This window comes from Bombina bombina, chromosome 12, assembly GCF_027579735.1.
Source record: "Bombina bombina isolate aBomBom1 chromosome 12, aBomBom1.pri, whole genome shotgun sequence".
Taxonomy (NCBI): domain Eukaryota; kingdom Metazoa; phylum Chordata; class Amphibia; order Anura; family Bombinatoridae; genus Bombina; species Bombina bombina.
In genome coordinates this window covers 2,270,663-2,296,680 of record NC_069510.1, presented here as the reverse complement: position 1 = coordinate 2,296,680, position 26,018 = coordinate 2,270,663, and the positions used below count along the sequence as shown (strand labels likewise).

Sequence of the window (26,018 nt, the reverse complement as noted above, 5' to 3'; positions counted from 1 at the left end):
ATCATTTTCACCAGTGATAAGCATGTCATCTAACATACAGTGGGTATGTGGAATACCTGCCAAGATCTCATCCATTATCCGTTGCCACACTGCAGGTGCTGGGGCAATGCCAAACACCATCCGCGTATACTGAAAAAGTCCTTTGTGAGTGTTGATAGTTAACAAGTATCTGGAGTCTGGATGCACCTCTAACTGTAAGTATGCTTGATGCAAGTCAATTTTTGTAAATTGTTCACCCCCTGCCAGAGAACTAAACAATTCTTCAATCCGTGGTAAAGGATACTGATCCACAAGTAATTGAGGGTTAAGGCCCACTCTGAAATCTCCACAGATGTGAATGTCCCCATTTTTTTTCTGACAAGAACTATTGGGGAAGCCCATTCACTGCTAGATACTGGAACAATAATCCCCTGATTTCGTAGTCTTTCTAGTTCTGCTTCAATTTTAGGTTTAAGTGCAAATGGTACAACTCTTGGTTTACAAAATTTTGGAATAGCATTTTCTTTTAGTTGAAGCTGAATCTGCTTGTCTTTCACTAAACCTAGGTTCCCATCAAATACAGTCTTATATTTGTGCTTTAGTGAATTAATCCAAGAAGAATTTGAATTGCCACTTTGGTCCAGCAGTTTGTTAAGCGGTAACTGTTGTGGTAACTTTGGCATGCCCAATGCTTGGATCCAGGATCTACCAAACAAAGGTGGTCCTCCTTTAGGTAAAATGTAGAGGCGTAGCTTTTTAGTTATACCATTAAATGTCACTGTAGGTGATACACACCCAATAGGCTTTATTATTTCATTTGAATATGTTTGCATGGTGACAGCTGTTGGAACAATTGGTTGCCTTAGTCCCAGGCGGTTCCAATCAGCAGCTGTGATAACTACTTAGGTAATGTGTGTATAAACATGATAGTACTAGGTACTTAGGTAATGTGTATATAAACATGATAGTACTAGGTACGTAGGCAATGTGTGTATAAACATGATAGTACTAGGTACTTAGGTAATGTGTGTATAAACATAATAGTACTAGGTACTTAGGTAACCTTTGTATAAACATGATAGTACTAGGTACTTAGGTAACCTTTGTATAAACATGATAGTACTAGGTACTTAGGTAATGTGTGTATAAACATAATAGTACTAGGTACTTAGGTAACCTTTGTATAAACATGATAATACTAGGTACTTAGGTAATGTGTGTATAAACATAATAGTATTAGGTACCTAGGTAACGTGTGTGTATAAACATGATAGTACTAGGTACTTATGTAACATGTGTATAAACATGATAGTACTAATTACTTAGGTAACCTGTCTATAAACATAATAGTACTAGGTACTTAGGTAATGTGTGTATAAACATGATAGTACTAGGTACTTAGGTAACCTTTGTATAAACATGATAGTACTAAGTGCTTAGGTAATGTGTGTATAAACATGATAGTACTAGGTACTTAGGTAACCTGTTTATAAACATGATAGTACTAAGTACTTAGGTAATGTGTGTATAAACATGATAGTACTAGGTACTTAGGTAATGTGTGTATAAACATGATAGTACTAGGTACTTAGGTAATGTGTGCATAAAAATGATAGTACTAGGTACTTAGGTAACGTGTATAAACATGATAGTACTAGGTACTTAGGTAACATATGTATAAACATGATAGTACAAAGGTGCTTAGGTAACCTGTTTATAAACATGATTTAACCCTCTATAGCGCAGCCATAACAAGCTTTGAAACAGCCGGCTTGTGCGTGCGATATGGGGTTTTTAAGCTCCATACAGCACAAAATACAAGCGCTGTTTTGACGTGCTCGTGCACGCTTTCCCCATAGACATCAATGGGGAAAGCGGGTCCGAAGAAAGTCTAACACTTGCGATCACAGAAAGAAAAGCTCTGTAACAAAGCCCCATTGATGTTTATGGGGGGAAAAAAAAACTAACGTTTAAACACCCTAACATAAACCCCAACGTCTAAACACCCCTAATCTGCCCCCCCCACCGACAAAGTTGACACCTACCTACAGTTATTATCCCCTAATCTGCGGCCCCCGATATCGCCGCCACCTGAATAAAACTATTAACCCCTAATCTGCCGCTCTCAATATCGCCGCCACTATACTAAAGTTATTAACTCCTATTCCGCCGCACCCCAACATCGCCCACACTATAATAAATCTATTAACCCCTATTCTACTGCTCCTCAACATCGCCACAACTAAATAAAGCTATTAACCCCTAAACCTCTGGCCTCCCACATCACTACCACTAAATAAACCTATTACCCCCTAAACTGCCATCCTCCCCACATTGCAACAACCTAAATTTAACTATATTAACTCCTAAACCTAACCCTAACGGAACCCTAACCCCCCTAACTTTAACATAATTAAAATAGAGCTAAATTAAAGTTACAATTATTAACTAAATACTTACCTGTGAAATAAAACCTAAGCTAGCTGCAATATTATTAATAGTTACATTGTAGCTAGCCTAGGTTTTACTTTTATTTCACAGGCAAGTTTGTATTTATTTTAACTAGGTAGACTAGGTAGTAAATAGTTATTAACTATTTACTAACTACCTAGTTAAAATAAATACAAACTTACCTGTGAAATAAAACCTAAGTTGCCTTACACTAAAAACTACCATTACAAAAACAAACTAAATTATACAAAACAATAAAAATTATTACGATTCTAAAACCCTTTAAAAAAAAAAAAAAAAACCCAAAATAAAAAACCCCAAATCTATAATACACTACCAAGGGTCCTAAAAAGGGCCTTTTGTAGGGCATTGCCCTAAAGTTAACAACTCTTTTGCTACAAAAACAAACAGTATACAAACCCCCACTCAACCCACAAAATAAAAAGAAAGTAAAACCTAATCTACCCATTGCCCTGAAAAGGGCATTTTTATGGGCATTGCCCTTTAAAGGGCATTTAGCTCTTTTGCTGCCCAAGCCCTAATCTAAAAATAAAAACCCACCCAAAAATGAAAAAAAATACATTACACAAAATAACAAACAAACTATCAAAAATAATAAAAATTATTCCTATTCTAATACCCATTTAAAAAAAAAAACACCCCAAAATAAAAAAAAAAACTAATCTAGAATAAACTACCAATGGCCCTTAAAAGGGCCTTTTTGTAGGGCATTGCCCTAAGTTAAACAGCTCTTTTACCTTAAAAAAAATAACAAAGACCCACTAACATTACAACCCCCCCCACGAAACCCACAAAATAAAAAAAAAAACTATCTAAAAAACCGTACCTACCCATTGCCCTGCAAAGGGCATTTGTATGGGCATTGCCCTTAAAAGGGTATTTAGCTTGTTTGCTGCCCAAACCCTAATCTAAAAAAAAACCCCACCCAAAAAAACCTTAAAAAAACTAACACTAACCCCCGACGATCCACTTACAGTTTTATGTAACAGTTTTGTAATGGCAGCGCTATGGAAGTCCCATGAAAAAACGTAATTTTTACGTGTGAGGGAATGACGTTTCATTACAGGCTAAAAGGCTTGCGCTACAGCTATACCGACAAGACTTGTAATGGCTGCGGTGCTGTTTTAATGCTGAAATTAAAAACATTTCAGCATTAAAACACGAATGTAAAACTTGTAATCAAGGTGACTGATAGTACTAGGTACTTAGGTAATGTGTGTATAAACATGATAGTACTAGGTACCTAGGTAACGTGTGTGTATAAACATGATAGTACTAGGTACTTAGGTAATGTGTGTATAAACATGATAGTACTAGGTGCTTAGGTAATGTGTGTATAAACATGATAGTACTAGGTACCTAGGTAACGTGTGTGTATAAACATGATAGTACTAGGTACTTAGGTATTGTGTGTATAAACATGATAGTACTAGGTGCTTAGGTAATGTGTGTATAAACATAATAGTACTAGGTGCTTAGGTAATGTGTGTATAAACATGATAGTACTAGGTACTTAGGTAATGTGTGTATAAACATGATAGTACTAGGTACTTAGGTAATGTGTGTATAAACATGATAGTACTAGGTACTTAAGTAATGTGTGTATAAATATGATAGTACTAGGTACTTAGGTAATGTGTGTATAAACATGATAGTACTAGGTACTTATTTAACGTGTGTATAAACATGATAGTACTAGGTACTTATTTAACGTGTGTATAAACATGATAGTACTAGGTACTTAGGTAATGTGTGTATAAACATGATAGTTATAGGTACTTAGGTAACGTGTGTATAAACATAATAGTACTAGGTACTTAGGTAACGTGTGTATAAACATGATAGTTATAGGTACTTAGGTAACGTGTGTATAAACATGATAGTTATAGGTACTTAGGTAATGTGTGTATAAACATGATAGTACTAGGTACTTAGGTAATGTGTGTATAAACATGATAGTACTAGGTACTTAGGTAATGTGTGTATAAACATGATAGTACTAGGTACTTAGGTAACGTGTGTATAAACATAATAGTACTAGGTACTTAGGTAATGTGTGTATAAACATGATAGTACTAGGTACTTAGGTAATGTGTGTATAAACATGATAGTACTAGGTACTTAGGTAATGTGTGTATAAACATGATAGTACTAGGTACTTAGGTAACGTGTGTATAAACATGATAGTTATAGGTACTTAGGTAATGTGTGTATAAACATAATAGTACTAGGTACTTAGGTAATGTGTGTATAAACATGATAATTATAGGTACATAGGTAATGTGTGTATAAACATAATAGTACTAGGTACTTAGGTAATGTGTGTATAAACATGATAGTACTAGGTACTTAGGTAATGTGTGTATAAACATAATAGTACTAGGTACTTAGGTAATGTGTGTATAAACATAATAGTACTAGGTACTTAGGTAATGTGTGTATAAACATGATAGTACTAGGTACTTAGGTAATGTGTGTATAAACATGATAGTACTAGGTACTTAGGTAACGTGTGTATAAACATGATAGTTATAGGTACTTAGGTAATGTGTGTATAAACATGATAGTACTAGGTGCTTAGGTAATGTGTGTATAAACATAATAGTACTAGGGACTCAGGATAAAATCTGGCATGGACTTCCTCTTTTTTGATTCCCCAGAAGCAGCTTTTTCCTTTTTGGAGAATGAATCAAAGAAGGGGATGGTTTAATGAGAGTCTTCTACATTTTATTGTTTTTGTAACTGTTTGTGTGTGTTTAGTATGTTATTTAACGAATATTTATTTATTTTTTTGACTACCTTTTTCTCTTTTTTCCCCGGACGGAAAAACTTTCTTTTTTTTTTTTCTCAAATATGAGGTAAATTTATTTATTTTTTTTTCTCTTGGAGTTTATCTCAAGAGACTTCTTATTTTTTGGGACACAAATAAGGATTATAGAGCAATAGAAAGAAATTATGATTATGTATAAAGTAATATATGTTTTTGAACACATGAGGTTAATACACATTTTCCCTGATGTTTGTAATAAGTTGTGTATTATAGTAATATTAAGACAAATGAGGAAAAAAATACACAGTAGAGGTTTTTATTCTTTTTTCTTCTTTATAGACACTATTAATATCTGTACGGATAGAAAGAACAGGTAGTCAGGTGCAGAATAAAGTATGATTCTAATTACAAGAGGATATATATATATATATATGATTTTTGAACGTAAGAGGTCAATACACATTATGTTTTTTTGTTTTTTTCAATTATGAGGTAAAAAAAAAAAAAGGAAAGAGAATTTTTTTTATTTTTTATTTTTTTCTCCCCCTCTTGGAGCTTATCTCAAGAGATTTTTTTTTGGGATATAAATAAGGATTATAGAGCAACAGAAAGAAATTATGAGTGTGTATAAAGTAATATATGTTTTTGAACACATGAGGTTAATACACATCTTCCCTGATGTTTGTAATATGTTTTGTATTATAGTAGTATTAAGACAAATAAGGAACAAGAAATTGGTTATATTGTATGACTTTAATAAGGAGACTTTATTGGTTTATCATGGTTTTTAGGGACAAGGGATACAAAAATTCACAGTAGAGGTTTTTGTTCTTTTTTTTCTTCTTCATAGACACTATTAATATCTGTACGGATAGAAAGAACAGGTAGCCATGTGCAGAATAAAGTATGATTCTAATTATAAAAGGATATATATATATATATATATATATATATATGATTTTTGAACGTAAGAGGTTAATACACATTTTGTTTTCTTTGCTTTTTTTACACTAGGAATATGCTTTGTGAAGTTGGGTTAGTGGGAAAAGAAATATTTTGCACAAGATTAAGGCCTAGATTTGGAGTTTTGCGGTAGAAGGGCTGTTAACGCTCCGCGGGCTTTTTTCTGGCCGCACCATAAATTTAACTCTGGTATCGAGAGTTCAAACAAATGCTGCGTTAGGCTCCAAAAAAGGAGCGTAGAGCATTTTTACCGCAAATGCAACTCTCGATACCAGAGTTGCTTACGGACGCGGCCAGCCTCAAAAACGTGCTCGTGCACGATTCCCCCATAGGAAACAATGGGGCTGTTTGAGCTGAAAAAAAATCTAACACCTGCAAAAAAGCAGCGTTCAGCTCCTAACGCAGCCCCATTGTTTCCTATGGGGAAACACTTCCTACGTCTGCACCTAACACTCTAACATGTACCCTGAGTCTAAACACCCCTAACCTTACACTTATTAACCCCTATTCTGCCGCCCCCGATATCGCTGACCCCTGTATATTATTTTTAACCCCTAATCTGCCGCTCCGTAAACCGCCGCAACCTACGTTATCCCTATGTACCCCTAATCTGCTGCCCTAACATCGCCGACCCCTATATTATATTTATTAACCCCTAATCTGCCCCCCTCAACGTCGCCGACACCTGCCTACACTTATTAACCCCTAATCTGCCGAGCGGACCGCACCGCTACTATAATAAAGTTATTAACCCCTAATCCGCCTCACTAACCCTATCATAAATAGTATTAACCCCTAATCTGCCCTCCCTAACATCGCCGACACCTACCTTCAATTATTAACCCCTAATCTGCCGAGCGGACCTCACCGCTATTCTAATAAATGTATTAACCCCTAAAGCTAAGTCTAACCCTAACACCCCCCTAACTTAAATATAATTTACATCTAACGAAATAAATTAACTCTTATTAAATAACTTATTCCTATTTAAAGCTAAATACTTACCTGTAAAATAAATCCTAATATAGCTACAATATAAATTATAATTATATTATAGCTATTTTAGGATTAATATTTATTTTACAGGCAACTTTGTAATTATTTTAACCAGGTACAATAGCTATTAAATAGTTAAGAACTATTTAATAGTTACCTAGTTAAAATAATAACAAATTTACCTGTAAAATAAATCCTAACCTAAGATATAATTAAACCTAACACTACCCTATCAATACATTAATTAAATAAACTACCTACAATTACCTACAATTAACCTAACACTACACTATCAATAAATTAATTAAACACAATTCCTACAAATAAATACAATTAAATAAACTAGCTAAAGTACAAAAAATAAAAAAGAACTAAGTTACAAAGAATAAAAAAATATTTACAAACATAAGAAAAATATTACAACAATTTTAAACTAATTACACCTACTCTAAGCCCCCTAATAAAATAACAAAGACCCCCAAAATAAAAAATTCCCTACCCTATTCTAAATTAAAAAAGTTACAAGCTCTCTTACCTTACCAGCCCTGAACAGGGCCCTTTGCGGGGCATGCCCCAAGAATTTCAGCTCTTTTGCCTGTAAAAAAAAACATACAATACCCCCCCCCCCAACATTACAACCCACCACCCACATACCCCTAATCTAACCCAAACCCCCCTTAAAGAAACCTAACACTAAGCCCCTGAAGATCTTCCTACCTTGTCTTCACCATCCAGGTATCACCGATCCGTCCTGGCTCCAACATCTTCATCCAACCCAAGCGGGGGTTGGCGATCCATCATCCGGTGGCTGAAGAGGTCCAGAAGAGGCTCCAAAGTCTTCCTCCTATCCGGCAAGAAGAGGACATCCGGACCGGCAAACATCTTCTCCAAGCGGCATCTTCGATCTTCTTCCATCCGGTGCGGAGCGGGTCCATCTTGAATCAGGCGACGCGACGTTGAGGAGGGCAGATTAGGGGTTAATAAATATAATATAGGGGTCGGCGGTGTTAGGGGCAGCAGATTAGGGGTACATAGGGATAACGTAGGTGGCGGCGCTTTGCGGTCGGCAGATTAGGGGTTAATTATTTTAAGTAGCTGGCGGCGACGTTGTGGGGGGCAGGTTAGGGGTTAATAAATGTAATACAGGGGTCGGCGGGGTTAGGGGCAGCAGATAAGGGGTACATAAGTATAACGTAGATGGCGGTCGGCAGATTAGGGGTTAAAATATTTTAATTGAGTGGCGGCGATGTGGGGGGACCTCGGTTTAGGGGTACATAGGTAGTTTATGGGTGTTAGTGTACTTTAGGGTACAGTAGTTAAGAGCTTTATGAACCGGCGTTAGCCCAGAAAGCTCTTAACTCCTGCTATTTTCAGGCGGCTGGAGTTTTGTCGTTAGAGCTCTAACGCTCACTTCAGAAACGACTCTAAATACCGGCGTTAGGAAGATCCCATTGAAAAGATAGGATACGCAAATGGCGTAGGGGGATTTGCGGTATGGAAAAGTCGCGGCTGAAAAGTGAGCGTTAGACCCTTTAATCACTGACTCCAAATACCAGCGGGCGGCCAAAACCAGCGTTAGGAGCCTCTAACGCTGGTTTTCACGGCTACCGCCGAACTCCAAATCTAGGCCTATGAGATTTAAAAATTTCAGCACTTACTTTTTGGTTGTTTATATTTTTTGTGCTGAAAATGTTTGTGAGTCATAGAAATTGGTTATATTGTATGACTATAAAAAATGAGGTTTTATTGGTTAACTTTGGGGTCCTCTTTAGGAATAAGGGACATTAGAATATTCAGCAGAGATTTGTTTATGTTATTTATAATTGAATTTAGGGGGATTTTCCCCCTTTTCCCTCCATTTTTTTTTTCTCTCTTCTTTCTCTCCTCCCCCCTTCCCTCTCCTATCTTTGATGATCCCCACCCTTGAGTTAGATGGTTAAAATATTGACCTGGAATATAGGGGGGATACATTCCCCTATAAAAAGGAAAGCAGTTTTAAATCTGCTGGGGAAAAAAGACTTTGACATAGTGTGTCTACAGGAAACCCACCTATCAGATAAAGAACATAGGAAGATTAGAGCTCGCTGGCTGGGAGAATCTTTCTTTTCATCATATATAAAAGCGTCTAGAGGAGTGATGGTCCTATTCCATACAAGGTTGGAATATAAAATTCTGAGTACATCTATAGATAGTGAGGGAAGATACTTGATCATTAGATTTTCCATTGAGGAGGAAGAATATTTATTGGTTAATATTTATGGTCCTAATGTCTCTAATGAAAAATTTTGGAATTTGTTAGTAAAGAAAATGTACAAATTTCCCAAAGCCAAGATTGTACTGGTAGGGGATTTTAATGTCACACCAAACTCATACTTGGATAGAAGGAGAGTAGGGGCTCGGAGTTTGGAGCTTAAATTTAAATCTGCCCAATTGAACTTCGAAAAGAAAATATTTAATCTACTCCATAACTCATTAAAATTAGTCGATATATGGAGATTATTAAATCCTAACAGTCTTGAGTATACGTGTTGTTCCAAGACCCACAACACGCTATCAAGGTTAGATCTTTTTCTGATTTTGGATGTATTAGTTCCTAAAGTTGAGAAATGTAGCATTGGAGACTTTAGTTTATCGGACCATGCTCCGGTCACTCTATCTATTGCGGCGAAAAGGAGATTCTCATTCAACTCATTCTTTTTTCCGACATATCTGCAAGATTCTATTAGCTTTAAAGCTTTTTTAATTAAAGCTTGGGAAAATTATAGTTCTTTCAATAGTCATTGTAGAAGCTATGTTCAGCTCTTTTGGGAAGCTGCTAAAGCTTATCTGAAAGCGGAAATTTCTAGCTATCTGGCAAAGCTAAAAAAAGAGAACCTGAGGAAAGACAAAAATCTCTCAGATAAAGTAAGGGAGGCATATATTTTGTTTAGGGAAAGACCTTGTAAGCTGAATACAGACAATTACTTCCAGGCAAAGAAAGAAAGAGAGACTTTCCTCCTGGGTGAGGCGCAGGTACTCTTACATAAGAACAGTGCCAGATTTGCTAAATATGGAAATAAGGTTGGTAAATATATGGCCTCCTTGTTTAAAAGACAATCTAGGAGGAAATTGGTAGCAGCGATAAAAGAGAAGGATCAAGTATATATAGATCAAGGTCGGATACTGCAGCTATTTCAGAGGTTTTACACTGATTTATATACATCGCAGCGTCCAGACCCAGAGGATATTGAAAAGTTTTTGGAGGAGATTTATTTCCCTAAAATTTCAGTAGAGGACTGTGAAGACCTGAACCAACCAATAACAGAGAGGGAAATCCAAAGTACCATCAATTCAATGGCTAGAGGAAAATCTCCTGGCCCAGACTGTCTACCGGTTGAATTTTATAAAATCTTGCGAACAGAGATAGGCCCAGTATTGACTGACCTCTACAATACATACTATGGAACAAAAAAGCAAATTCCTGAGAACTTTAAGAGGGCAAATATTATCTTAATTCCAAAGACTAATAAAGATCCATTGGAGATGACTTCTTATAGACCCATCTCGCTGCTTGGTCTTGATTACAAGATATTGATGAAGCTCCTGGCTGAAAGATTGAAACCTATGCTACCAGCGATTGTGCACCAGGACCAGGCAGGTTTTATCACTGGTAGAGCGACTGAGTTGAATGTAAGGAAAATCTTACAGGTCGTCAGTAGGTATGGGGGGGATTGCTCTGTCCTGCCGGAGGCCTTCCTGCTATCTTTGGATGCAGAGAAGGCCTTCGACAGGGTGGAGTGGCCCTTCCTGATCCAGGTATTGGAGAAATTTGGATTTAGAGGTCTCTTCAAGGACTTTGTTGTCAAGGTCTATTCAGATATTAAGGCCTCTCTATTGATCAATAACTCTATGTCAGATTCATTTAACTTAACTAGAGGCACCCGTCAGGGATGCCCGATGTCTCCATTATTATTTGATCTTATAATGGAACCTCTGGCTATTAGATTAAGAGATGTGCTGATCGGGATTAACATAGACCAGGTAAAATTTAAAACTGCTTTATTTGCAGATGATCTTTTGCTTTTTGTTGCCGAGCCAAGAAATCAGATTGGTGCAATTGTTAGGCTGCTTAAACAATATGGTAGAGCTTCAGGGTATAAAACAAATCTTTCAAAATCTAAAATTTTGTGGCTAAAGCGTAACCCAGAGGAATCGCAACCCTTCCAGTTTATAGAAACCAACACGCTGGAATATCTGGGATTGAAGATCTCTGCTAACATAGCAGATTGGTATAAAGATAACTTTGTTTCAGTACTGAGGGATAGCAGAGAGAAATTAAAATCTTGGGTTTCACTCCCGGTTTCCCTGACAGGCAAGATAGCTCTTTATAAGATGTTCATTGTTCCTAAGATTCTGTATACTTTGAGGATGTTTCCTCTTTTGATAAACAAGGCTGATTTACGGCTCTTTAATCAAGCATTAAGAGTGTTTCTCTGGAGTGGGAGAAAACCGAGACTGAAACTAGCTAAGTTATATCAGCCTTATGTTAAAGGTGGGCTCGCTTTACCCAATTTAGAAAGCTATAATCAGGCTGCTATTTTACGATTCCCTATCGACTGGCTTACAAGATCCTTTGTATACTCGGATGAGACTCTTGAGAATCAAGTCTGCGCCCCGCTCTCTTTAAATTATGTTTTGTTTGCTTCAAATAAAGAATTAGGAAAGAGATTATTGGAACATCCTTTGTATAGAGATATAATATTAGTTTGGAGAAGGCTATCTAAATCGGTGGGAAGGAGGCAGAATATTTCAAAATGGTTGCCGATTTCTGGCAATATACATTTTCCCCTAGGCAATATGGTGGACATTTTTAAAAAATGGTCACCAGAGAGACCATTGATAGTGAAAGACTTCTATGATTTCAATTGAAATAAAGTATATACATTTGATAGATTTCAAGAGATCTTCCCGGAAATACAGAAAAAAACATATATTCTATTTTATACAAGCGAAAAGCTATATCTTTAAATTAGCGAATCTGGATCCCCAGATGTGGGAACAACATCCGTTGGTTGATGTGGCAACGGTTAGGAAGGGACTACTATCCTTTATCTACAAATTTTTATTGTCTTTGGAAGAAACATCGGTGGTAGTAGATTTGACTTCCCAGTGGTCAACACTGGTTGATTCACCTGATCTTGACATAATACTTTTAAGGAGTTTGAAGACTACCCAGAGGTTGTTCTCCTCATCTTATTATAGGGAAATTCAATTCAGGGTGATACACAGAGATTACCTAACCCCTCGGAGAGTGGCTAAGTGGAATAAGAATGTGCTTAATATCTGTTCTAAATGCCACTCTCAGGATCCTGACCTGATTCATCTATTCTGGTGGTGCCCGAAGGCAAACCAATTCTGGATGAAGGTGGAATATTTTCTCTATAACATAATAAAGAAGAAGATTCAGCTAACAAGAGATTCTATCTTATTCTTAATGTCCCATGCTTCTTGGGAAAAAGATGCTGACTTTATAGTAGTAGCACTAACAATTATTAGAACACTTTTCTTTAAATATTGGACTTCCTGTAAGACACCTACTATTTCAGAAGCGAGGAGAGTATTATTAGATTCATCAATTAAGGCAGCGTATGAATCAAAATTAGGGGGGCCCTTAAGAGAAAAATTTTGTAGAAAGTGGAAGGTTTTTGTGTGTCACCAGGGAAATGACTTTGTACAATACTTAGAACAAATTATTAACATCAAATTAGATTAGGGAGGGGTTGAAGGATACAGATGTGGGGGGGTGAGAGGAGAGAGGGAACATTTTCCACCCCCTTTTTTTGTTTTTTTTGTTTGGCACTGTCCGGGAAAGGTTTTTTTTTCTTTTTGCTATTAATTTTTGACTTGTATGCTTTAAGTTTTTCCCTTTTATATATTTTTTTTTATGCTGTAATCTCCATTGTATGGAGAAGTGTGTGTTATGTTTGTGTTTTTCTTGTTTTTTTTTTGTATAATAAAAACTTAATAAATAAAAGATTAAATAAAAAAAAAAAAAAGTTTAGATTAATAATTATATTAGTTTAATTGATAATTTAAACTTAGTCCTTTTAATTTGACAGGTAAGTTTCAATTCAATTTAAGATAGGAAAATTGTCATTTTAATATAAAGTTAGGTAGGCGTTAGGTTTAGGGGTTACTAGTTTAAATTTGTTTATTGCGTTGTGGTGGGCTTTCGGTTTAGGGGTTAATAGGTTTATTATAGTGGCGGCGGAATTAGAGCTTGAAAAATTTAGTACAATGGGGGCGATGTGGGTGGACTGCAGATTAGGGGTTAATAATATTTAAACATTGTTTGCTATGCGCGAGAGCGGCGGTTTAGGGGTTAATAACATTATTATTATGGCGGCGATGTCAGGGAGCGGTGGAATAGGGGTTAATAATTATTTTTAGTGGCGGTGCTGTCGGGAGCTGCAGATTAGGGGTTAATAACTTTATTATAGTATTTGCGATGCAGGAGGGCCTCGGTTTAGGGGTTAATAGGTAGTTTATGGGTGTTTAGTGTACTTTGCAGCAGTTTGGTTATGAGTTTTATGTAACAGTTTTGTAGTGTAAAACTCATAACTACTGCTTTTAGATTGCGGAACGGATCTTGTTGGTACAGGGTGTAGCCTGACCGCAACACTTGTAATGGCAGCGCTATGGAAGTCCCATGAAAAAACGTAATTTTTACTGGGGCGGGAATGACGTTTCATTACAGGCTAAAAGGCTTGCGCTACAGCTATACCGACAAGACTTGTAATGGCTGCGGTGCTGTTTTAATGCTGAAATTAAAAACATTTCAGCATTAAAACACGAATGTAAAACTTGTAATCAAGATGACTGATAGTACTAGGTACTTGGATAATGTGTGTATAAACATGATACTTATAGGTACTTAGGTAATGTGTGTATAAACATGATAGTACTAGGTACTTAGGTAATGTGTGTATAAACATGATAGTACTAGGTACTTAGGTAATGTGTGTATAAACATGATAGTACTAGGTACTTAGGTAATGTGTGTATAAACATGATAGTACTAGGTACTTAGGTAATGTGTGTATAAACATGATAGTACTAGGTACTTAGGTAACATGTGTATAACATGATAGTTATAGGTACTTAGGTAATGTGTGTATAAACATGATAGTACTAGGTACTTAGTTAATGTGTGTATATAAACATGATAGTACTAGGTACTTAGGTAATGTGTGTATAAACATGATAATACTAGGTACTTAGGTAATGTGTGTATAAACATGATAGTACTAGGTACTTAGGTAATGTGTGTATAAACATGATAGTACTAGGTACTTAGGTAATATGTGTATAAACATGATAGTACTATGTACTTAGGTAATGTTTGTATAAACATGATACTTATAGGTACTTAGGTAATGTGTGTATAAACATGATAGTACTAGGTGCTTAGGTAACATGTGTATAAACATGATAGCTATAGGTACTTAGGTAATGTGTGTATAAACATAATAGTACTAGGTACTTAGGTAATGTGTGTATAAACATGATAGTTATAGGTACTTAGGTAATGTGTGTATAAACATGATAGTACTAGGTACTTAGGTAATGTGTGTATAAACATGATAATACTAGGTACTTAGGTAATGTGTGTATAAACATGATAGTACTAAGTGCTTAGGTAATGTGTGTATAAACATGATAGTTATAGGTACTTAGGTAATGTGTGTATAAACATGATAGTACTAGGTTCTTAGGTAACGTGTGTATAAACATGATAGTACTAGGTACTTGGATAATGTGTGTATAAACATGATAGTACTAGGTACTTGGATAATCTGTGTATAAACGTGATAGTACTAGGTACTTAGGTAATGTGTGTATAAACATAATAGTATTAGGTACCTAGGTAATGTGTGTATAAACATGATAGTACTAGGTACTTAGGTAATGTGTGTATAAACATGATAGTACTAGGTACTTAGGTAATATGTGTATAAACATGATAGTACTATGTACTTAGGTAATGTTTGTATAAACATGATACTTATAGGTACTTAGGTAATGTGTGTATAAACATGATAGTACTAGGTGCTTAGGTAACATGTGTATAAACATGATAGCTATAGGTACTTAGGTAATGTGTGTATAAACATAATAGTACTAGGTACTTAGGTAATGTGTGTATAAACATGATAGTTATAGGTACTTAGGTAATGTGTGTATAAACATGATAGTACTAGGTACTTAGGTAATGTGTGTATAAACATGATAATACTAGGTACTTAGGTAATGTGTGTATAAACATGATAGTACTAAGTGCTTAGGTAATGTGTGTATAAACATGATAGTTATAGGTACTTAGGTAATGTGTGTATAAACATGATAGTACTAGGTTCTTAGGTAACGTGTGTATAAACATGATAGTACTAGGTACTTGGATAATGTGTGTATAAACATGATAGTACTAGGTACTTGGATAATCTGTGTATAAACGTGATAGTACTAGGTACTTAGGTAATGTGTGTATAAACATAATAGTATTAGGTACCTAGGTAATGTGTGTGTATAAACATGATAGTACTAGGTACTTATGTAACGTGTGTATAAACATGATAGTCCTAGGTACTTAAGTAACGTGTGTATAAACATGATAGTACTAAGTGCTTAGGTAATGTGTGTATAAACATGATAGTACTAGGTACTTGGATAATGTGTGTATAAACATGATAGTACTAGGTACTTAGGTAACGTGTGTATAAACATGATAGTACTAGGTACTTAGGTAATGTTTGTATAAACATGATAGTACTAGGTACTTAGGTAATGTGTGTATAAACATGATAGTACTAGGTACTTAGGTAATGTGTGTATAAACATAATAGTACTAGGTGCTTAGGTAATGTGTCTATAAACATGATAGTACTAGGTACTTAGGTAATGTGTGTATAAACATAATAGTACTAGGTGCTTAGGTAATGTGTCTATAAACATGATAGTACTAGGTACTTAGGTAATGTGTGTATAAACATGATAGTACTAAGTGCCTAGGTAATGTGTGTATAAACATGATAGTTATAGGTACTTAGGTAACGTGTGTATAAACATGATAGTACTAGGTACTTAGGTAACGTGTGTATAAACATGATAGTACTAAGTGCCTAGGTAATGTGTGTATAAACATAATAGTACTAGGTACTTAGGTAACGTGTGTATAAACATGATAGTACTAGGTACTTGGATAATGTGTGTATAAACATGATAGTACTAAGTGCCTAGGTAACGTGTGTATAAACATGATAGTACTAGGTACTTAGGTAATGTGTGTATAAAGATAATAGTACTAGGTACTTAGGTAATGTGTGTAAACATGATAGTACTAGGTACTTAGGTAATGTGTGTATAAACATGATAGTACTAGGTACTTAGGTAATGTGTGTATAAAGATAATAGTACTAGGTACTTCGGTAATGTGTGTATAAAGATAATAGTACTAGGTACTTAGGTAATGTGTGTAAACATGATAGTACTAGGTACTTGGGTAACCTGTAAATAAACATAATAGTACTAGTTACTTAGGTAACCTGTAAATAAACATGATAATACTAGTTACTTATATAACCTTTATATAAATGTTTAAACACAAGTCTAATACACTGTCTGTAATATATTGTTGTGCTGTTACACAATGCTGTATGAGATAATGTAACTTACCTGTAACTATCATTTTGTTTGTTGTACCTCACTAAGGCAAAAATATCTGGTAAAATTCTTGTAAAGAAAAAACGGGAGAAGGTAAATTAAATGTTTGTATACAGACATAAGATGTTCAGATGTAATCTGTTTGCAGGTGAGGCACATAGGCTGTGATATTATTGTACCACATTATATTATGTTTGTATAAAATGATAGTATCCTATTGGCTGATGCAATCATTTCTTTTTTATTTTGTGTAATTTAGTGGGGTTTTTTGTTTGTAATTTAGTTAATTGTATTTAATTAATGTAATTGATTTAATTGTAGTGTAGTGTTAGGTGTTAGTGTAACTCAGGTTAAGTTTTATTTTACAGGTAAATTTGTATTTATTTTAACTAGGTAGCTAGTAAATAGTTAATAACTATTTAGTAACTAGTCTACCTAGTTAAAATAAATACAAAGTTAGCTGTGAAATAAAAATACAAGTTTGTATTTATTTATTGTAACTAGGTAGTTAGTGAATAGTTATATTGCAGCTAGCTTAGGTTTTATTTTTATTTCACAGGTAAGTTTGTATTTATTTTAACTAGGTAGACTAGTTAGTAAATAGTTATTAACTATTTACTAACTACCTAGGTAAAATAAATACAAATTTACCCGTAAAATAAAAATAAAACCTACGCTATAATATAACTATTAGTTATATTGTAGCTAGCTTAGGTTTTATTTCACAGGTAAGTTTGTATTTATTTTTAAATAGGTATTTAGTTAATGATTGCAACTTTAATTTAGGTCTATTTTAATTATGTTAAAGTTAGGGGGTGTTAGGTTTAGGGGTCAATATAGTTTAATTTAGGTTATTGCGATGTGGGGGCTGGCGGTTTAGGGGTTAATAGGCTGTTAGTATTGGCGATGTGGGTGTATGGCGGTTTAGGGGTTAATAGCTTTACTTAGTGTCGGTGATGTTTGGGAACTTCGGTTTAGGGATTAATAGGTTTAGTTTGTGTCGGCAATGTTTGGGAACTGCTGTTTAGGGGTTACCAAATTGTAGCCATCCAAATGATGGTAACAAAAAACAAAGGCGCCCTCCACAGGCTGTTGTAGAGGATAGATGATCATCAGGGTCTGCTCTTCTTAAAATGGATGGAAGATCTATGCAAAAAACAAGAAGGAAGAAGGCGCTCCAGTTGTGCAGTGTGTTAAAACAAAACGTGTTTTCTTTCCCGGAAATGAACCTCTTACTTATGAATGGGTACTCACAGAAGGAGCGCACTATAATACAGTGCTATTCATACAGGCTGGAGTATTCAGAGCTCATCAGCTAGCTCCCACCAGATTCGATGTATTCTGTAGTCTGAGATATAAGGACAGAAGATAGGGAGCGGAACAGAAAGACTCCAATAGTGCAGATGGTCACTAAAGCTTTCAAAACCCCAATATTAGGTCCCCGCTGTAATTGGATACTCACATATGCTGCACACTATAATACAGTGCACGTAGTGCAAGCTGGTATATCAGAGTCTACCAGCTGACTCACTCCAGAATACAGGATCCACAGTCCAATAAGTCACTTACCACTGCCTGATGAAAAGGTGCCACTTGCATCTTGAAACGCGTAGCAGAATATCTTGTATTGTTTTTATACAATTTTTAATAAAATATATCCCTTGTCTTGGGATATTTTATTTTTATTTGGTTCGTGAGCTTTATTTTGGGGTTTCATACCCTCTATTGGACTGTGGATCCTGTATTCTGGAGTGAGTCAGCTGGTAGACTCTGATATACCAGCTTGCACTATGTACACTGTATTATAGTGTGCAGCATATGTGAGTATCCAATTACAGCGGGGACCTAATATTGGGGTTTTGAAAGCTTTAGTGACCATCTGCACTATTGGAGTCTTTCTGTTCCCCTCCCTATCTTCTGTCCTTATATCTCAGACTAAATCGAATCTGGTGGGAGCTAGCTGATGAGCTCTGAATACTCCAGCCTGCATGAATAGCACTGTATTATAGTGCACTCCTTCTGTGAGTACCCATTCATAAATTGAATAAATAGAAAAGCGCCAACAGGTAGGAACCCTTATGCTTTATACGTGAGGCCTCCTAGCTGGCCTCAAATGGACTGTCAAAGTTAGAGATAAGTATAAAGCGCCTAAAAGGCTGGGTTAGGACGGGCTTAACAAGGCCACAGAATAAAAAATCTTAATTGAGCATCAAAGTTATAAAATCACATAAAATCACCCAAATTGGGGAATAAAATATTGATTTATTACAAATATAATGACATAAAAATATATATATAAAAACAATACAATAAGGAAAAGATCCGGATCTAGTAAGGCTCCTAAAAAATTCTAAAAATTGTCAGAAAGGTGTCCAATGGGTATAATCCTGATTCTATTTAAAAAGTCACACAATCACAAAAAATTGAACACAGTCACAAAAACTTGAACTCCAAAAAGTTTTTCTTGGTGGCAGAATTAGAGTGATGCAGACGATGAAAAAAACAAAACTGATGTGATGAAGAAGTGAAAAATATGTGTGAACGTTGATAAAAATGTTGAAAAATGTTGAAAAAAATGTGAAAAATAATGAAAATTAAAAATCAAATTTTATTTTAATTTTTTTTAAAAATTGTGGCCATATATATATATATATATATATATATATATAAAAAATAAAAATGTGAAAAAATCAAAAAAGTTTAAAAAGTTAAAAAAGAGTGTGTTATCCAAAGGTGAGGGAAACAGTGAGACAAAAACAATAAAACAAATCTTCCAAAGGTTATAATCCTAATAGTGGTAGTGTCTTTGAATCCTATTTGGTGTAGTATCCCAGTGTTGGTCCTATTGATGTGGTGTCCTATAAACAGAAATATAGCATAGTGTATTCCATATAAATAAAATAACAGTAATTAGAGTTTTGCTTACCCAGTATCGACGCGTTTCGGTCCCCTTTGAGGCCTTTTTCAAGACATACAATTGTGTGACACAATTGGCCTTATATAGGGTAAGCAATCAAATGAGCAGAGTGGGTTTTGGCACCAAAATCGTTACCTTTTGGCCCACCCACTTCCTGTTTGTGCTGTATTGTGGGTAAAATGGTAATAACAATAAAAACTATCTAAAAAGATCTTGTTTTCAAAAATAAAGCTATAAAACCTCTTTGCTTTGTATGTACAGTAATATTTGATATTCCTAAACTGTTCTGTGTTGTTGCTTTTCTCCAGAAATGTGTTCTAAATTACGATAAACATACAGTGACATCACTTCTGGTTTCATCGAAACCGGAAGTGTACCATAGGGATTTTGCAGTAATTTCCTGATATGGCTAATTGTGCCCATAGCTTGACATCAAGTTATTGCTATTTAGAAGGAGTGTACAATTCGTGTGGATCAACAATTTACATAAAATATACAGGGAACACAGAATACCCCATTACGCCAAACCGGAAGTCAGAAGCGTCACTTCCGGTTTCGGTTTTTATTGATCTATTTGGAATAAACCAGACCATTCCCGGATAAAGCCCTAAAGTGTTTATATAATAACATGCTCTTAAGGCATGTGTCATAAGGCTCTATTGTTAAGGCTTGCAGTCCCAGGGTACACAACATTGGGGTCTCTAAAATCGTCAAACCGGATGTGAAAGATGCCACTTCCGGTTTCGGCTGAGAGAGTAAACAGTTATGTCACTTCCGGTTTCGGCTGAGAGAGTAAACAGTTATGTCACTTCCGGTTTCGGCTGAGAGAGTAAACAGTTATGTCACTTCCGGTTTCGGCTAAGAGAGTAAACAGTTAGCCATTTACATATATATATATATTAGTGTCAGGATGTGGGGTCCACAACATCCTTAGCCTAATTGAGAGTAGAGGTTTTATTTGGGAGTAGAGGTTCTAGTGTTATGATCTGAGAGATAGTTATTAGCAGACCCATTGGATAATAAAGGGGTTCCAAACAGAGGGAACTCATACATATATAAATAGGCTTACCAGAAGTCCCACTTTTACTGGGATTGTCCCGGTTTGGAGGCGCTGTCCCAGTGTCCCACCCAGTTGTTTATTCTGTCCCAGTAGGGTTGCCACCTCCAGGTTTCAAATCATGCGTCCGGGTTTCAGCCCACCTGAAACCCAGACACATTATTCAAAATGACTGGACTGTGACTCTCCAGCATAGTTGGATGCTGGTACTTTGTTACATACAGCCCTGCTTAGCTTAACGTTTGTGTCCTTCAAAGTTTACATTTAGTAATACAGGCTGAGTGAGCAGCATAGGGTTTTTTTTTAATTTTGTAGTACTACTTGGTATATTTTTCTAAGAATTTAACACCCGACCCCTGGTGTCATTGCCAGTGATACACCTTTAGGGGAATCATATGGGTATGACAAGGAAGTACAGACAGGAAGGATTTTTGGCCTGGATCTTGCTTTACTTCATGCAGGATAGCATTTTGGCTGTAATCTTCCTGCATTATGGTATAGAGTAGCCTCTTAAACAGCTTTAGCAGGTACCTGTTTCTTTTTTACTTTCATTCAATGTTGTATTTATGCCTTATCAGTGTTTGGCTCTGTTCCTTAATTAGACACATAAAACACATAATACACTGCAGATATTAAATTGTGAAATTGATAATTATGAAAGTGATTATTATGCTTGATGTTTGGCATTATTTAGAATTTGAGATTTAGATTAATGATTTATTTGCCATGACAACATAATAGTGCCTTTTTCACTAGGGGGTGGTGTTATGGTCTATTTAAACTGTGTGATTCACTTGTTGTTAGACTGAGGAAGGGTAGAGTATCCACGAAACATTACACACATAAAAGCTACTACTTTAAAAGGACCGGTAATTGCCACGCCCCCTTGACAACGCTCCTGACCACACCCTCACTGGCACCGCACCAGGTGGTCCCAGTTTCACCTCTACAAATGATGGTAAGCCTATATATAAATTAAATTAAATTAAGAGTATTATATTTTTAAAATACAGTATTATATTTTTTTAAAATACACATGAATAATCCTTAAAATACATCTTCATAATACTGTAGCTATAAAGCCAGATTATGTGGTAACAAAATGATAATATCGATATCAGAATTGCATAGATCAAAAAGTCATATTCCATAAACTTGATACTGTTAATAGATCATATAAAACATTTATAAAAACATTTATATAAAACATTACATGGTGATTATTCATCCCTGTACAGAAGGCTCAATATAAAAACCATATTTTATAATAATAAATACCAGAATAGCGTGGGCCAAATTGATATTAATAGAATATATACAACATATATAGCATTGTATAAAACATTATATGGTAGAATCAACAGAAACAGAATGTTCATCCTTACATAAAAGGCTCGATAATGGCATAAATCTGTTAAAATCTAAGAATCATAAAAATCATAAAAAGTATGTGATTTTTTTTTAAAATTATAAAAAAAAAATAATAATTTTTTTTTAAATTATTTATACACAAATAAACCATAGAAAATGTGTCTAAAAAATCCATTGTAGAGTCCAAGTGTTTTTCCAATTACCCACCAGTGTGACTACCGATATGTAGATATCTATTAATATAGTATTAGTCAGAAGTATTAGCAACCCTAACTATGGTGTGCAGTCCAAAATGACTAAATAGTGGAAGTTATCCTAAATTCCTTAGAAGCTTACAAGGAATTTTTAGAAATCTTAAGATGGTGAATAGTGACCAAAAAGAGAGATGGGCTCGTTGTTCAAATTGATGACTCATCATAAAAAACTAAAACACATGTTAAAAAGCGTAAAAATTATAAATATTATAATTGTGAATATTAAAATTCTTAGATATAATTTAAAATTCTTAGAATGTATTTTAAGGATTATTCATGTGTATTTTTAAAAAATATAATACTGTATTTTTAAAAATATAATACTCTTAATTTAATTTAATTTATATATGTATGAGTTCCCTCTGTTTGGAACCCCTTTATTATCCAATGGGTCTGCTAATAACTATCTCTCAGATCATAACACTAGAACCCCTACTCCCAAATAAAACCTCTACTCTCAATTAGGCTAAGGATGTTGTGGACACCACATCCTGACACTAATATATATATATGTAAATGGCTAACTGTTTACTATCTTAGCCGAAACCGGAAGTGACATAACTGTTTACTCTCTCAGCTGGAACCGGAAGTGACATAACTGTTTACTCTCTCAGCCGAAACCGGAAGTGACATAACTGTTTACTCTCTCAGCCGAAACCGGAAGTGACATCTTTCACATCCGGTTTGACGATTTTAGAGACCCCAATGTTGTGTACCCTGGGACTGCAAGCCTTAACAATAGAGCCTTATGACACATGCATTAAGAGCATGTTATTATATAAACACTTTAGGGCTTTATCCGGGAATGGTCCGGTTTATTCCAAATAGATCGATAAAAACTGAAACCGGAAGTGACGCTTCTGACTTCCGGTTTGGCGTAATGGGGTATTCTGTGTTCCCTGTATATTTTATGTAAATTGTTGATCCACACAAATTGTACACTCCTTCTAAATAGCAATAACTTGATGTCAAGAAAAAAAATTTGATTTTTAATTTTCATTATTTTTCACATTTTTTTCAACATTTTTCAACATTTTTTATCAACGTTCACACATATTTTTCACTTCTTCATCACATCAGTTTTGTTTTTTTCATCGTCTGCATCACTCTAATTCTGCCACCAAGAAAAACTTTTTGGAGTTCAAGTTTTTGTGACTGTGTTCAATTTTTTGTGATTGTGTGACTTTTTAAATAGAATCAGGATTAGACCCATTGGACACCTTTCTGACAATTTTTAGAATTTTTTAGGAGCCTTACTAGATCCGGATCTTTTCCTTATTGTATTGTTTTTATATATATTTTTATGTCATTATATTTGTAATAAATCAAGATTTTATTCCCCAATTTGGGTGATTTTATGTGATTTTATAACTTTGATGCTCAATTAAGATTTTTTATTCTGTGGCCTTGTTAAGCCCGTCCTAACCCAGCCTTTTAGGCGCTTTATACTTATCTCTAACTTTGACAGTACCCATTCATAAGTAAGGGGTTCATTTCTGGGAAAGAAAACACGTTTTGTTTTAACATACTGCACCACTGGAGCGCCTTCTTCCTTCTTGTTTTTTTGTTTAGGGGTTAATAGGTTTAGTTCATGTCGGCTATGTTTGGGAACTGCGGTTTAGGGGTTAATAGGTTTAGTTTGTGTCTGCAAACTTCAGTTTAGGGGTTCATAGGTTTAGTTATTTTTGGCGATGTTTGGGAACAACGGTTTAGGGGTTAATAGGTTTATTTAGTGATTTACTTAGTGTCGTCAATGTCGGGAAACTGTGGTTTAGGGATTAATAGGTTTAGTTCATGTCGGTGATGTCGGGGAACTGCGATTTAGGGTTTAATAGGTTTAGTTAGTTATTTAGTTAGTGTCGGTGATGTTGGGGAACTGCGGTTTAGATTAGAACAATAAAAAATTCTGAATATGAATAATGGATCCAAATATTCGGAAACTGATTTATTCATTTTTGGAATTTTTCGGGATTTTCCGATTCAGAAATTTGGATGCATTCAAATCTCTGAATCGGACAAAATTCTTCCAAAAATGAAATTCGGCCGAAACGGACATGTCTATATAAAACACAGACGTTTAGATAGATAGATAGATAGATAGATAGATAGAACACACACATACTTGTGCATATTGTGTCACATTAGCAAACAAGGATTAAGCAGTCTGATTTAAAGGATACGAGTAAAGTGAGAGCGGATCATAGATGGTTTGAATGACGGAGAGAACTCCTCACCTTCTTGGAATACAATGGTGACAATGTCGTTCCCAATGTGGCGTTTCCTTTCTACCTGGGGACACACAAACAACCAGTTTAAAGTACGAGAATCAGGCGCTGCAAAACGTCAGTGGCAAAACGCATTGCACACCAGGAAACATTCATTTTCACCACAAAAATAGAAAGTCATTATTCTCTCGTATCTAAAGCGACAATGAGATGTTAATTATTTAGATAGAACAGCAATTTCCAGTTTGTTTATTATCAAGTTGTGCACAATCTTTTTATAGGAGGCTCCGCATGCACAAGAGCTTGAGTCTATGATTGGCTATTGGCTGTCACATGATATTGCCAGTTCATTAAAGGTCCATGCTATAGCACTGTCAGTTTATTAGGCATTTCTTACAATTCTACTGTATTTAAAGAGACAGGAATGTCATGATACAGACACCGTATGTTATTTTAATCAATTGCTTTTTCTACTTTACTTCTATTAGCAAAGTCGCTTTGTTAGCTTGGTTTCCTTTATTGAACAGTAAACTTAAATAGGGCAATAGAGGTTCAGGAGCGTGCACATGTTTAGCACTCTGTGGGAGCTGTGTTTGCAACAGTGTTTGTAGCAATGTTATACATTGTTGCAAAAATGCTGACATAGTTACGTGCACACTCCTGAGCATACCTAGGTTACAAAATGATCTAATATATTGATGTTATTAGCAATATATTCAAGTTAAACCCACTGTTGTCACCTTCCTATGTGTTATCTGCTCTAAATGTCAAGGTATTCCACACGTTCCTATTACTATCATTTTGTTAACTGAGGTATGTTTCACTGAAGTTATTCTATTAATCTGAAATCATTCATTGTATTCCCCTTATATTCATCTGTAATTGATGTCTCATTACTCCTAATGGTGAGTTTCATTTACAGAACATACAAATCATTTATTGTAAGGTTATTCCCCTTATATTCATCTGTAATTGATGTCTCACTACTCCTAATGGTGAGTTTCATTTACAGGACATACAAATCATTTATTGTAAGGTTATTCCCCTTATATTCATCTGTAATTGATGTCTCACTACTCCTAATGGTGAGTTTCATTTACAGAACATACAAATCATTTATTGTAAGGTTATTCCCCTTATATTCATCTGTAATTGATGTCTCACTACTACTAATGGTGAGTTTCATTTACAGAACATACAAATCATTTATTGTAAGGTTATTCCCCTTATATTCATCTGTAATTGATGTCTCACTACTCCTAATGGTGAGTTTCATTTACAGGACATACAAATAATTTATTGTAAGGTTATTCCC

At 35.1% G+C, this 26,018-nt stretch overlaps 1 protein-coding gene across 1 annotated transcript in view; it reads right to left on the bottom strand.

Moving 5' to 3' along the window:
• GARNL3 (GTPase activating Rap/RanGAP domain like 3) overlaps window positions 1-26,018 on the bottom strand; it is a gene marked incomplete at its 5' end in the record, with an annotated part of 730,206 nt that overhangs the window by 323,954 nt on the left and 380,234 nt on the right. Inside the window, 2 exons of the mRNA XM_053695928.1 lie at window positions 16,892-16,937; window positions 24,659-24,767. Of these exons, the coding sequence (XP_053551903.1) occupies window positions 16,892-16,937; window positions 24,659-24,767 (155 nt within the window). The remainder of the gene's footprint in view (window positions 1-16,891; window positions 16,938-24,658; window positions 24,768-26,018) is intronic.